Source organism: Aotus nancymaae, unplaced genomic scaffold (genome assembly GCF_030222135.1).
Source record: "Aotus nancymaae isolate 86718 unplaced genomic scaffold, 86718_ANA_hifiasm-v0.15.2.pri h1tg000003l, whole genome shotgun sequence".
In the NCBI taxonomy this organism is placed as follows: domain Eukaryota; kingdom Metazoa; phylum Chordata; class Mammalia; order Primates; family Aotidae; genus Aotus; species Aotus nancymaae.
The window spans coordinates 21,861,930-21,875,544 of record NW_026988414.1 but is presented as its reverse complement, the minus strand read 5'-3'; the positions used below and the strand labels follow the sequence as shown (position 1 = coordinate 21,875,544).

The following is a 13,615-nucleotide window of genomic DNA, read 5'->3' as shown; positions in this document are numbered from 1 at the left end:
CTCCTGCCTCAGCCTTCCGAGTAGCTGGGATTATAGGCGTAAGCCACAGCGTCCAGCCTAAGTTATGTTTTAAGAAGTGTTTTCCTGGCCGGGCGCGGTGGCTCAAGCCTGTAATCCCAGCACTTTGGGAGGCCGAGGCGGGTGGATCACGAGGTCAAGAGATCGAGACCATCCTGGTCAACATGGTGAAACCCTGTCTCTACTAAAAATACAAAAAATTAGCTGGGCACGGTGGCGCGTGCCTGTAAGCCCAGCTACTCAGGAGGCTGAGGCAGGAGAATTGCCTGAACCCAGGAGGCGGAGGTTGCGGTGAGCCGAGATTGTGCCATTGCACTCCAGCCTGTGTGACAAGAGCGAAACTCCATTTCAAAAAAAAAGAAGTGTTTTCATCAATCTTGTTTCTCTGGCTTTAGCTGTTAAGATTCTCCCTAGCTACTGTAAATATTTCATCTGGGTTAGAATTGAGCAGCAGCACTCCTCTTCAATTTCTACGCTATAAGTGACTATTTTCCACCTTCTCTGGCAGTGGGGAGAACAGTGATAGACCATTCTGACTTCCGCAGGAAGAGGGCAGCTTATTGATTGAGGCCACCTGAAGAAGTTTTTCCCATTAAGGTTTGGCAGGCCTGTTTGTTACGCTTTGTGCTGGTCTCTCAAACCACTCACATCCGTCTATATAACCTTAGTACTTAATAATATATTGAGGGGGCTGCTCTGTCCTCTTTCTGATGCCCCATTCTCCACTCTTTTATCTCTCTCTCTGTCTTTTTTTTGAGTCAGGACCTTGCTCTGTCACCCAGGCTGGAGTGCAGTGGCATGATCTCGGTTCACTGCAACCTCCCCCTGCCCCCGCCGGCCCCCCACCCCGGGTTCAAGCAATTCTCCTGCCTCAGTCTCCTAAATAGCTGGGACCACCACCACTCACCACCAGGCTCAACTGCTTTTTGCATTTCAGTAGAGACGGGGTTTCGCCTCGTTGGGTGGGCTGTGATCTGCTTCCCTCGGCCTCCCAAAGTGCTGGGATTACAAGTGTGAGCTACTATGCCTAGCCCATTCCCTTATCTCTTAACAGAAGCCATGTATCCCAACCCTCCAAGAGCTGTAGCCTTCAAACTTGTAGCCAGTAAACATCTGGCAAAGGTAACTTCATCATCCACTCACATCTGGCAGGGAACTGTTTTCTGGAGGAGGCCGAGACATAAGCCCTGGGAATCACATGTTCTTTCAGATGGAGAATTCTCTGTCTGTGAGTAGGCTTTTTTTTTTTATGCTAAGATGTTCAATATGCAGACACACATGTGACCATGAGAAAAACGTTCGGTATGCATACACACATGTGACCAGTCCATGAGATCTCACTTGGGCTCCAGCCTCCATCTGATTTAAATGCAGAAAGTCAAATTCACCAAGATCCCAATTCCACAGACTTCTGAAAATTATCAGTGAATCTTGGAAGTTCTGGAAATATGCTCTGGTCATCCCTTCTCTCTTAAACTGTACCTCTAGTCCTAGATTACTGCTTCATTCTTCCCATAGACCATTGACACTCACCTGCCCCTACCCCCTCAGGACCACTGACCTCAAGCTGATGCTCTTTCTAGTTCTGCCTTGTGCTGGTTTGGGGCACAGACCCTTCCCACAGCCTTCCACAGTAGGAGTTAAAGGAAAGAAAAGTCTGCAACCTAAGAATCATGGAGGGGCAGTTCAACATGGAGAATAATGCACAACTTTAGACATGTGGCTACACTCACAGCCCCTGGCTCAAATCCAAAACCGTCTTCAGGGGGTCTCTGCAGGCTATTTTTCAGCCAGCTCCCAGCCCACCATCATCTCAAAGGCTCAGTTTCCTTCCTTGCAGCGAGAGGGGCCTTCAACCACATCTGCTTATCCAGGATCCAAGCTCCAACACATGTAAGGCATCCAAGAGGGGAGGCAGCCTGAGCCTCACTCCACCCTGAGTCCTGCTGTCCTAATCTTTCTGTCTCATTCCTTCTCTCCAAATGTTTGATATGGAAAAATCCATTTTCTTAGAGATACTCTACCTTTTTGCCTATGAACATAATGGTCTAATGTCAATACATTCTAGATTGTTCAGAATCACTTGCAAGTCAGCAAAAGGTCTGGTTGGTCTAAAACTGAACTAAGCCTAGTCCAGTGTCTGTTTGAAATCCTCTTCAGCAACAAATGAAAAAGAAAGCTGCTAGAACTTAAGCAGTGCGAGTGGGGATGCAGAGGAGGGGACAGTGATGAGAAACGTGGAGGAGGCAGAGGCTATGGAACGGATTGGATACCAGGAGAGGGAAGAGTGAAGGGTGCTGCTGAGGATCTCAGGTGAACTGTGGTGCTTGTGAGCCAAGATAGAGGATAGGAGAAGCAGCAGGTGAGCAGAGATACAAGGTCCATTTTATGCATGTTGAGTTTGAGACGATTGTGGGATATTCAGTATAGACATGTACATAATAGATGTACCCATTGATGACTGATGGACGTTCCAGGATTCTGTGATATGGTTGTGATGCAAAGAAGGAATCACATCTCAAGGAGCCCAGCTTTCTGGAATCTTCCTGCTTTCACTTTCCCACTTCTCTCTGGGGTGCACCCAGATTCGTCTCGTCCCACCTTAGGGGTTTCCTCCTTGCCTCTGATACCTTGGCATGCCTGCTAATGTTCATGCCCCCCAGGTCTCACCTCCTTAAAGAGGCTTGTCAAGGTATTTGCCCAAGCAAAGGTGATAGGCTCCTTCTTTTGCAAAGCAGCATTTCCTGCAACTGGGCTAATGGTGGGCTCACTAGGTGTTGTCATTTAGAATCTCGGGACTTTCTGGCTGAAACGTCAGCCTACAGTATTGGAAACATGAGATCAATTTTGAAGTCTTTTTATTTGTCATAATGCATATAAAATTGGTCTTTTGAATGAATCAGGCTCATTAAGCAGTATTGCCAGTTCAGGGAATGAACCCCATAACAATCGGGCACAGAAAGTTTTATTTCCAGTTCAGAGAATGGATCTGTTTTTCAGTACTGTTAAAGGTACATTTCTAGTTTGATGTGTTCTATTTGATCCATCCCACCAAGTTGATAATGGCTCCCACAAACCCATTTCTGGATCTCCGCTCCCCCACCCCCAAACTCATTGTCCTCCTAGAATCTAGAGATTTCTGATGACTTGTCTAATACGTAGAGCCATCCTGGGGCTTGAGCTCTCTGGCCAGGATCCCTCCTGCCTCAGCTACTCTGCTGAATACCCGTCACTGGGCAAATGCTCGTCTTTGTTTACCCTGATCCTCCTGTTCAGTGGCTGCCTCTGCGGTCCGTTATGTAGGGCAGACAAGCTGCTGTCTCGGCAGTAAACCCATTGGGCCTCTGAACACTGTAACTAATTGTATTCCCTGTTCTCTGCTACCAGATGCAGTAAATTACATTTCCTCCCAGCTTCCCGACCTGCCAATCCTCTGTTCACGAACAGCAGAACCAACACCTGGGCAGGACGGGACCAGCAGAGCGGCTGGTAAGTCCTGGGGAGCCCTTTGGTTTGGACGCTAGCCTTGTCCAAGGGGCTTGCATTTCACTGAGCTTTATTAATGAGATGGGTGCCCTGCTATCCTTACATGGGGGACCTCACCTTCAGCCCAGCCTCAGATGCAGCCTTCACAGTGGCCACACAAGACAGGGACCGGCCCCAGATGGGTAATTGAGGACCAGATGGAAAGGAGTTTTGAGGAAATTATACAGCATTTCACCTCCAGCTTCAGGGGAGTCTTTCTTTGGTGTTCATGGTCCTTATATCTGTGTTTATTCTCAAAGTTAATGTGTATTCTGCCTCTAGGGATTTTTGTTTTCTGTGTTGGAATGATACAAATTGAGAGAGCCATCCATGATGGAAGCTGAGTGGGAAATATTTTCAAAGCATATGGGTGTCTTTACAGAATCCTTTGGGAATTGAGCTATTTGTATATTATAAATACATATATTCCTAAGTCTTCCCATTTCTGGGGTTATTTCTTAGCTACTGCAGTATATTAGGGAGGAAAAGAAGCAATTTAAAAAACACATGTTTCTTGCTAACATTTCTCACAATTGGAGATTTTACAAAATAATACCTTTGTGATTATCGAGTACAGGGAAAACCATGCTTTACTCTGCTTAATGCAGACGTGCCTCAGAAATGAGAACTGGAAGGGTGCAAACAATGTGATTTACCCTATGATCTACACAGAAATGTGCTGAGGGCTGGCGGTTAAATGGAAAAATGAATTGCCCAAGGTTGCGTGGTTAGTTACAACATAGGTGAATTCAAATATAAGTGTCAGATTCTGCTTTGCATACTCTAGGTAAGTGTATGTTTAAATTAAATCACATAGGACAGATTTTAGAAAATAAAACAATTATGGATGTTTAAGCCACAGGAAATCTTTTACATAGGCCGACCTGAATATTTTATGAAGCAAAGAATCCTTCCTTACTTTAGTACAAAAGTAAAATAAAAAGGCAAGTAAGTATTAACATAGCTGTCATGTCCACTGGCTCATTTAAATATCCTCTGGGCATCTCTGTAAATATCTTAGCATATGACTTTTATGTACAAACTCACAGAGTCCTAGAGATGGATGGAACCGTAAGTGGTATCTGGTCAATCTGGGGCCAGTTCTACATCTTCCTGGGCAGTGACAGGATGGATCAACTGAAACCTGCACCCTGCAGTTATGCTTCAAAGGAATCACTGGCAGTCACTTTCACACTGGACTCTTTAAGTACTCTGGGGTGCACTTCCGAGGTCAATGTAGGTAAAATGTGTTTAAGAGTCACACACCTTCCTGCTGCTTCTTAGAGACTTGGGTGTTGATGTTCCTGATAGTTGTGGGAAAACAGCTTCTCAGGTCCTCTGCACAAGTTCCTGCACTTCAAAGGACATGGGATATGATCCAGCATATGGATCAGCTCATGGGAGGGTAGGGACAATGTATGAGAAATAATTTTAAGAGAGAGAAAAAGAATTCGAACAGTGTGGGTAGTCAAAGAGTATAAAGTTCAAGAGTAACACGTGAATGTGATTGTAGTGCTATGTAAGTAGGAATACACATTATTACCACAACCCAGCTCCCTTTATCTTTGAAGATCCTGCAAAACATAATGATTTTAAAAGCCAATAAATTTTTTAAAGTATAGTGTGATCAGAATCTTTTTAAAAGTAAGTTTACATATGTTTCTGTTGATTAGTTAAGACTTAATTTGCATAAGTGCATCTACTGTGGGACTACATATAAGCAGAGCTGTGGAAGGAATTGTATTTGTTACGAGGAACTCCTTTGTCCAGGCCATTTGGGGAATGGGATGTTCAGATTCACAATCAATTATGGTTAACAGTGACTACACAGAGCATGTGTGGCTTACCAGCCAAGAGTACTCGCTAGAATTCTCCTAGATATAGTCCATTTTGCTTTAGGGATGTCCTTTTGGAAATTTGTATAACTTCAGGTCCTTTTGGAAATTTGACAAATGTCACTTGTCATTACTAAGTAGTATGACAAATATCCTGGTTGTTTGGAGTTTGGAAGATTTGGGACTCATATAAATGGGAATTTACTTAGAATCATTGCTTTTCAGAGTTAGGAGACATCTATTCCAATCCTTTATCCAAACATTGAATCCTTGACATAGCAGCCCTGTGAAAAGATCCTCAAACCCCAGTCACACACCTCTGTAATCCAAGTTTAATCTCCCTTCAAGTTGCCCATTCCATCTCTAGTTGGTTCTGACTGTTGGGAAATTCTTCCTCTGATGGAGGTATCATTTATCTGCCTTCATCTTCCAACCACTTGTCCTTATCCTGCCCTCTGGAGCTACTCAGAACACATCCAGTGATATTCAAGTATTGGAAAATGTCTATTATTTCCTGTTTTTCCCAGATCCTTACTCTAAATCCCCTTCATGCTCACAGCCCTGCTCTCTCCAGCTGGCACTGAGATGATGAGATTGCCTTTAGACACCCTCCACCATCCCTGTCCCTCCCTTCTGAACACTCTTCACTTGGTTGCTTGTCTTCTTGATGTGTTGTGCTCAGAGCTTCCCAATGCCTTCTGGGCTAGGCTGCTCACCCCCAAAATAGAGCATGACGCCACAGACCACGTGGCTGACTTTGCTGGCAGCAAGGTCTTTCAGCTTCAGTTTCGAAAGGCCTCAAAGTCATTTCATGTGTACCACTGCTCAACCTTGCTCCCTTTGTCCATAGAATTGTTGTTTCTGAATCATTTCAGTTGAAATGTGCAGTCTGTTTCCCCTAGTTATCCATATACTACTTCACCTGCTCATTCATAGAAGAACCTACATAATTCTTTTGTTCTTTAATCTCAAAAGACAAAAATAAGCATGAGCTATGCGCTTTTCTGTCCTTTGTAGATTTGCTATGATTATTAAGTTTCTTCCTGTTAGATTGTCTCTCAAGAATGTTGGGTGTTTCATGGAGGCACTGAGGAACCACAGCAGGAAGGTGGGGAGGGGAGCGATGTCATGAGATTTGACTGGGCTCTGACATTCCCTCCCATTTCAAACACGCGCAGTTCCTCCATCCTTGTGTTTACATGTTGTGTTTCCACATCAGATTTCACTTGAATCAAGGGCTTCACAAGTTTTGAAAGTAGAAAACCCTCTTCTCCATTGTTAGGGTCATTGTAGCTCATGATTATGGTATCCTCCTAGCCTCACTTTGCTTCTCAGTTTAGTACCCCCTCAAATCTGAAAAGCAGGCTTTTATTATTTCATCATTTCACTGCTAAAACTGTTGCATGTTGGAACCAAAGTCAGAGCCCTGTGGCACACCATTGGAGATCTCTTGGCCCTTGGTAACCCTCAATCGACACCTCAATCGGGGTATCATCATTCAACCACTAACAAGATAATTGTCTTAACACCCAAGGCACACGTTTCTATGTCATCCACAGGAATGTGAGGGATGTGATGATCCAAATACACTGGGTCTTTTCAAATGCAATTTGCTATTCTTTCTAGAGACCTTGAACAAAAAAGAAAATGAGATTAATCTGCATAGTTTCTGCTTGATGAACTCATGCTGGCTCTTGGTTGTCTCTGCTATTTGAAGGTTAACTTTAGAATTTAGCTAGCCAGCCATAATGTCAAGCTCCTTCTCTGTAGTTTAGAATCCCCTCATTCTCATTTTTAAAATTCAGACCTTTGTGTGTCAGCCTCCAGAGCCTTTCCTGGTGTTCAAGATTCTTGAGACAAATTCAACAAGGGAACCAAGACCCTGATCCCAAAGTACTGACAGCATTTATATCCCTGCAGTGCTTTATTATTTTCTAATCTCTGCTTGTCTAGGTTTCACTTCCCTTTCTGCCACTTTCTTTCTGGCACTTTACAGACTGAAAGCTCTCCTTCTTGACCAAAAAGATAGAAGCAAAATCAGACACAGGAAATTGGCTTGCCTTTGTTATCCATCAACATTACACCTTTGCTGACTTATTTTTGTTAATACTTTTGTGTCTTAGAAAAACAATCGATTCAAAGAAATTTTTGATCACTTCTTTGGGGGGGGAGTTACAATTTTTTATTGATACATAATAATTGTACATATTTATGGCATACATGTGGTATTTTGATGCATTCATACAATGTGTAATGATCAAAAAAGGGTAATTAGGATGTCCATCATCCAAAACGTTTATCATTTCTTTATGTTGGGAACATTCAAAAATCTTCTAGCTATTTTGAAATAGACAATAAATTATTGTTGGCTTTAGTCACTCTACTCTGCTATTGAACATTAGAACTTATTCTTTCTATCTAACTATATTTTTGAAGTTAGAGATTGCACTCTGGGATGAGAGGGAGAACCCATTCTGAATTAATTTCCTCTTTTTTATTGTCATTGACATCACAGTAGCCATTTTTATATTTCTAACCCAAAGAGAATGTGTGAACACATAGGTATATGTATAATCACTTGCTTGAAGGGATGAGACTACCCATATGTATGTTCATTCAACAAGTCAAGCATGTGCATTGCTTGCCTATCACATGCCAGGTACAATGCCAGCTACTGGATGTTTTTTTTTGCTGAGATGACCCTGACCCGCAATGGATGACACTTATGATCTGTCTACTTCCCTACTACTGTTACTTTACACATCACTAACTCATGAACCACACAGCCTGTTCACAGCACCATAAAATATCAAAGCTGGATACCTTACATTGTAAATGAGAAAATGAAGCCCCCAAATGGGGTGTCATCTGCGTAGGAATTCAGATCCTATCTTTCTCCCTCCTCCCATCTTCTTGACTAATGACAGTGGGGCATGTGGTGCTTATACTTTAGATGTGGGTTCTCAGCCTGTTCCTCCTCTTGTAACCACAGTGAGTCAAAGGAACTAAACTAGGAGAAGGCTAAATCAATGATTGAATTTTCCATCCTCCTGGAATAGTTGTTTCATATGCTCTTGGACTGATTCTCAAATGTATTCATGTCCATTTCTCTTCCCCCTTGCTTGTGTCAGTTGCTCTTATTCCCCCTTCTCTAGGCTCCCTACAGCCCTTCCAGTTGCTTTATCTCTGCCAAAGGTGAAGGCATCAGGCAACATGAGCATAGGTAGAGCCAGGGGGATAAGTTTGAATCAGAACCAAACATTCTCTCCTCCTCAGACACATCTCTCTGGCCCCTGCAGAGAAGTAGCTTTTCTCCTCAAAGCTCCCACCTTGGGTTTTATGTAGGCACCTTCCCCAGAAACCTCACACTCCACTCCACGTCTGAGTGTTTTCAGAACCTAGAGACTGGAATTCTCAACCTCCACTGAATGTCTCTACTCCTTCAGGGAGTTTCCCTATTGATGAAAGAATTATTGGGAAGCAAGAACCAAGAAAACCAAATGTGGAGGCCCAAAATCAAAGTGCCCTTGCAGTCATTCATCTGTATCCCTTTAAAGAAGCTGGTGACATTGGTTCTTATTCTGTTTAATAAAAACAGCATATTACTCAACTGTCTCATTGGCTTCTTGGAAGGAGTAGCAAAAATGCTTTGTATATTCCAATCTCATTGTCATCAGTATGTAAGGTTTGGAAATCAATAATTAAATATATAATTTAGTAAAAACATACTTCCAGATTTCAGCCAACCTATCAGTGAAACTTCCATTGAATTGTCTTCTATTTCTTGTCCTCCTTCCCCAGATCCTTCCTCCTGGAAAATTTCAAGAGCTTTCCTTCAAGTACTTTTTTCTATGTCCATGTATGTTTCAAGATTTCTTTCAGGGCTCCCCAGAAAGCCCTCACCCTCAACAGCACTCCCTCCTCATATTTTAAATAAGATGAACAAAGGCACCAAGCCCTTTGACCGTCATCATTATACAAATTGTAGTGTACTTCTGACATGGAGAAGGTAGAGGGAAGACAGGGCAGGCTAGAGAGTATGCTTTGTGCTTTGTGGTTACAGATCAAGGCATGATAAGCTTGAGAAGTCTTTGGTATAAACTTTAGGCAGCAGTAGGAAGTAGAAGAGTTTTTTAAATTGTGTGCATGAAAAACGAGACACTGCACTGAAAATGTCTTAATTTTCTACTGGCTCATATCCACGCTAGTTCATGCTTTTGAATGTTATTGGCTGAGAACTGAAGCAAAATATAAATGCTTATTCATAAAGATGACATTTAGACATTCATACTTCCTGCATGGCTTTCTAAAAGACCTAGATAACATTCTCATATATGTATCCATGAAGACTAGATATTGCCTTTGGGTTAAGCCAGAGCTTCTCAAAGTGTTCACCTTTGTTCCCCTTACTGGAGGAAAGAGTGAATGCAGAAAGGAATGTAGAATCACATTCTTAAGGAACCTGCTAAAATCGTGTGGTTCCTCTGAAGCCTTATGTTTTATCTAGAAAAATAAATGTGAATTTTGTGACATAACATAGCTAAGTTTATTTTATTATAAAATTATATTAAAATGCTTAAAATATTCTATGCTTATATCCTAGGAATATTGGAAGAATAGTGTACAACATATAAATGTAAATATGTAACCCTAATAAAACCATGTCACATGTGGTTCAGTCCCAGAGTCATGTACATTTAAAGAAATAGAGCTTAAAACTGCACACCAGAAAACCATTAAGAAGGTATTCTGTTCTTTATTTCTCCTGAAGTATATTAAAAGGGACCTTGGCTGGGCGTGGTAGCTTACCCTTGTAATCCCAGCACTTTGGGAGGCTGAGGCAGGTGGATCACTTGAGGTCAGGAGTTTGAGACTCGCCTGGTCCACATGATGAAACTCCATCTAAAATACAAAAATTAGCCACGTGTGGTGACGTATGCCTGTAATCCCAGCTACTTGGGAGGATGAGGCAGGAGAATCGCTTGAACTTGGGAGGCAGAGGTTGCAGTGAGCTGCAACCCAGCCTGGGTGACGGAGTGAGACTCTGTCTCAAAAAAATAAAAAATAAATAAATAAAAGGGACCTAATTTATATCTCCATTAAGCAATACTTCTCATAGTTGCTTTTCTTTCCTCCACATATCACCTGCTCTGAAGCATCATTTACCACCACAAAATGCTCCTTCTCTGTCCATATTTCACAGTTTTTACTTTCTCTCCCACTAAACTCCTTCTTTCTCATCTGTGTATTGTGTGGATATACTTAACCTTTCCAGCAAAGAACTTATCATCATCATCTCTCCTTTCTTCCAGTCTCTGATTCTAGAACAGGCAAAGATTAAAATGAGAGAAAGTTGGATCAATTATGATCAGCATTCTCATTGGTGGGCAGAGGGAGGGGGCCATCTGTAAGCATCCCCATGTTAATAATTTGTATTTTCATCCTATCACCTATGGATATAAAAATAGAAATATTTTGTTCCATATTCTGTATTGATTGGAGGCCAATGTGTGGTTTTGTTCACAGATTACTGAATGTTTGCAGAGTAATTAGCTATTGTCACTACAAACTAACAGTAATTATTACTTTCCTTATTTATAACTATGTCCCATGAGTGTGTTAATAGTGAAAAGATATAATATTTTAATCCCAAACTGTGCTTTTAAAAATAAGTGTAATATTTTAAGAACAGTCTTTTGGAGTTCATGCAAATTTTAAATGCCTATTCTACTCCTCTGATGGCACATTTTGTGAGAAATCAGGAACTAACAGAGATAAATGTTTGTTTGGATACACAGTCATTGTGTGTGCCCATGCACTTCTATGACAAATACTGGTTGGCCTCCCATTGTGTCACTTGAGAAAACTTGAGATCTTTATGGTGAACAAGTGAAACTTTCGAAATGGATCTGTTGAAAATCAAACATGGGAGTTTGTTTCGTAAACTTTTTAGTTAAGTGTTAACCAGGAACAGATTGTATCTTACTATGTAAGCAGATGGAACAATCTCATTGCTGTTATTTTTTCAAACAAGTTCAAACGTTAATTACTGTGTGTACCTTTCCATTGGTGTCATATTATACAAAATATCTGTTACTAGATTACAATAACTGTATTAGACTCTTGAATTATTAGCCTTTGTTTCACAGATGTGTATATTGGGTACCTACTACACAAATGGCTCTAAGGTAGGTGCTGACAGGGAGGGGGCATCATGGATAGATGTTGGGCAAGAAACTAACCCTCAAAGATCCTAAAAATCTACGAAGCTGATGAAACATTCCCACAAATAATTATACAACTGAGTAGAACATGTTAAGAGCCTTCAGAGGAGTTTAGAAAAAGTATTGAGAGAATTTTTTAAAAAGAGGGATCACTTCGAGATGGAAGGATCAAAGAAAGCTTATGGAAGAGGAGGCAGTTGACCTTGGTGTTAATCAGTGGGCCATATTTGGATATGTAGAAACTCAAAACAAAGACATTTCAGGAGAAGGGAATCTTAACAAAAGCAGGAAATATTTAGGTCTGAGATGGTGTTATTTAATCGTGCTAAGGGGAAAAGAAGCACTAGAACATATGGTTGAAAAGATAGTTTGGATCTTCTTAACATAGTTGGGGACTTATTCAGAAAGAGGTAGGGACTCAAGGCAATGATAACCAGACATGTGGGCTAGATCTCTAGGAGTCTGCAGGAGGGACAGAGGGCTATCTAGGCAGAGGGACAGTAGGTACACGGACGAGCAGCCATGGGAGGAAGTTGAGTGTCCTGGGAATAGTGAGAAGTTGTTATGACCACAATGTGTAAAGAATGAGAGGAACTGCAAGACAAGGCTAGAAAGAAAGGTTGCAGATACATGCTGAAGGGAACTATATGCCATGCTGGGAAGTTTGGTGTTTATCCTCTAAAGACACAAGGAACCAACAGAAGGTTTATGACTCAAGTAACTGTGGGCAGGGTGGAGCACAGGCTGGCAGAGGTCGGCAAAATTTTTGTACAAATGGCCAGATTTTAAGTATTTTAGACTTTGTGGACCATATAGTCTTTGTTGCACATTCGTTGTTTTCTTTCTCTTCTCCCTTTCCTTTCTCCATCTTTTCCTCCTTCCCTTCTTCTTCTTCTTTTTTTTAAACAACGCTTTAAAAATGTAAAACTACTCTTAGCTCCTCTGGCCATACAGAAACAGGGTCAGGCTGTCTTTGGCCCTCTGGCCACAGTTTGCAGTCTCCTGGACTACAGCAAGAAGACAGAAGTGTTAGGTAAAATCAAAAACAAGGCTGTTGTGCAGAGAGCAGAGGAGGGCCTGGACCAAGACCTTGGTGATAGAAATGATGGTGAGGAGACGGATGAGATATACCTGAAGTAGAATTATTTACTGTCAGTGAGTGGCTATGAGAAAGTAGGAAGAAAAGAGCAAGTCAGGTGTGATTCTCAGGCCTCTGGCTTGAGAGACTAGCTAGCAGTGCTGGTGTTATTTGTCATGGAGACTGGGGAATAGTTTTGATAGAAGAAACTGGAGTCAGTTTGGAAGCTGCTGAGTTTGATGTGTTTGTGGCACATCCAGATAAAGGGCACCTGGAGCCTGCTGGTTCTGTGGGCCTGATGCACAGTTTCTTTTCATCCAGGAAGCCTATGAGGAAACCAATTTGGAAGTATGAGGTGTCACAAGAGTCTATAGGACAGGAAAGAGCTGGCCTTAGCAACCGCAGACTGGCAGCGGGATTTGGGATGAAATAGAGATGATACAAGACTGAGGGGCAGGGGCATGGGGATGGGGAGACCAGGTAGGAAGCTCTTCCAACAATCTAGGGAAGAGGAAATGAGTGTCTCACATGGAGTAGTAGCAACAGAACAAAAAGAAGACAACAGGTGGGAATGCTATTATGGGCAGCAGGACTTGGCACTCTGTGCATGGAAGATGAAAGAGGCCTTCTGTGATCATTGTCTTCAAATTCCAGTGTCCTAGGGCGATGCTACTTCTGTCTTGTTCTTTTCCCAGTTCTTATTTTAGGCACCTAGCTCAGTGACTGACGTCCTCACAGGGCACCTAATGTGAAATCTCTCATGCCTTTTCAATTGTTGAAAATATTCTATTGTATAGTACAGTGGAAGATAGCCATGTCCCACCTACAAAACCCTTTGTGGAAATGTAGAGACAACGGGAAAACACTTGAAAGAGGTTTTATTTTTTATTTAAAATTTTGGAACTGGAACACATTTTAACCAGGGGTTTTTAAAT

The 13,615-nt window shown here is 42.0% G+C and overlaps 1 protein-coding gene across 4 annotated transcripts in view; it reads left to right on the top strand.

Annotated features, from left to right (window-relative positions):
- The window catches only part of PALM2AKAP2 (PALM2 and AKAP2 fusion), a 658,794-nt gene that overhangs the window by 432,603 nt on the left and 212,576 nt on the right, over positions 1 to 13,615 (top strand). For 3 of the 4 annotated variants that reach the window (XM_064379031.1, XM_012439051.3, XM_064379027.1), the window contains one exon: positions 3,406 to 3,507. The exons of the other annotated variant lie outside the window; for it this stretch is intronic. In XM_064379031.1, coding sequence (XP_064235101.1) covers positions 3,406 to 3,507 — 102 coding nt within the window. The remainder of the gene's footprint in view (positions 1 to 3,405; positions 3,508 to 13,615) is intronic. 4 annotated transcript variants of the gene reach the window in all.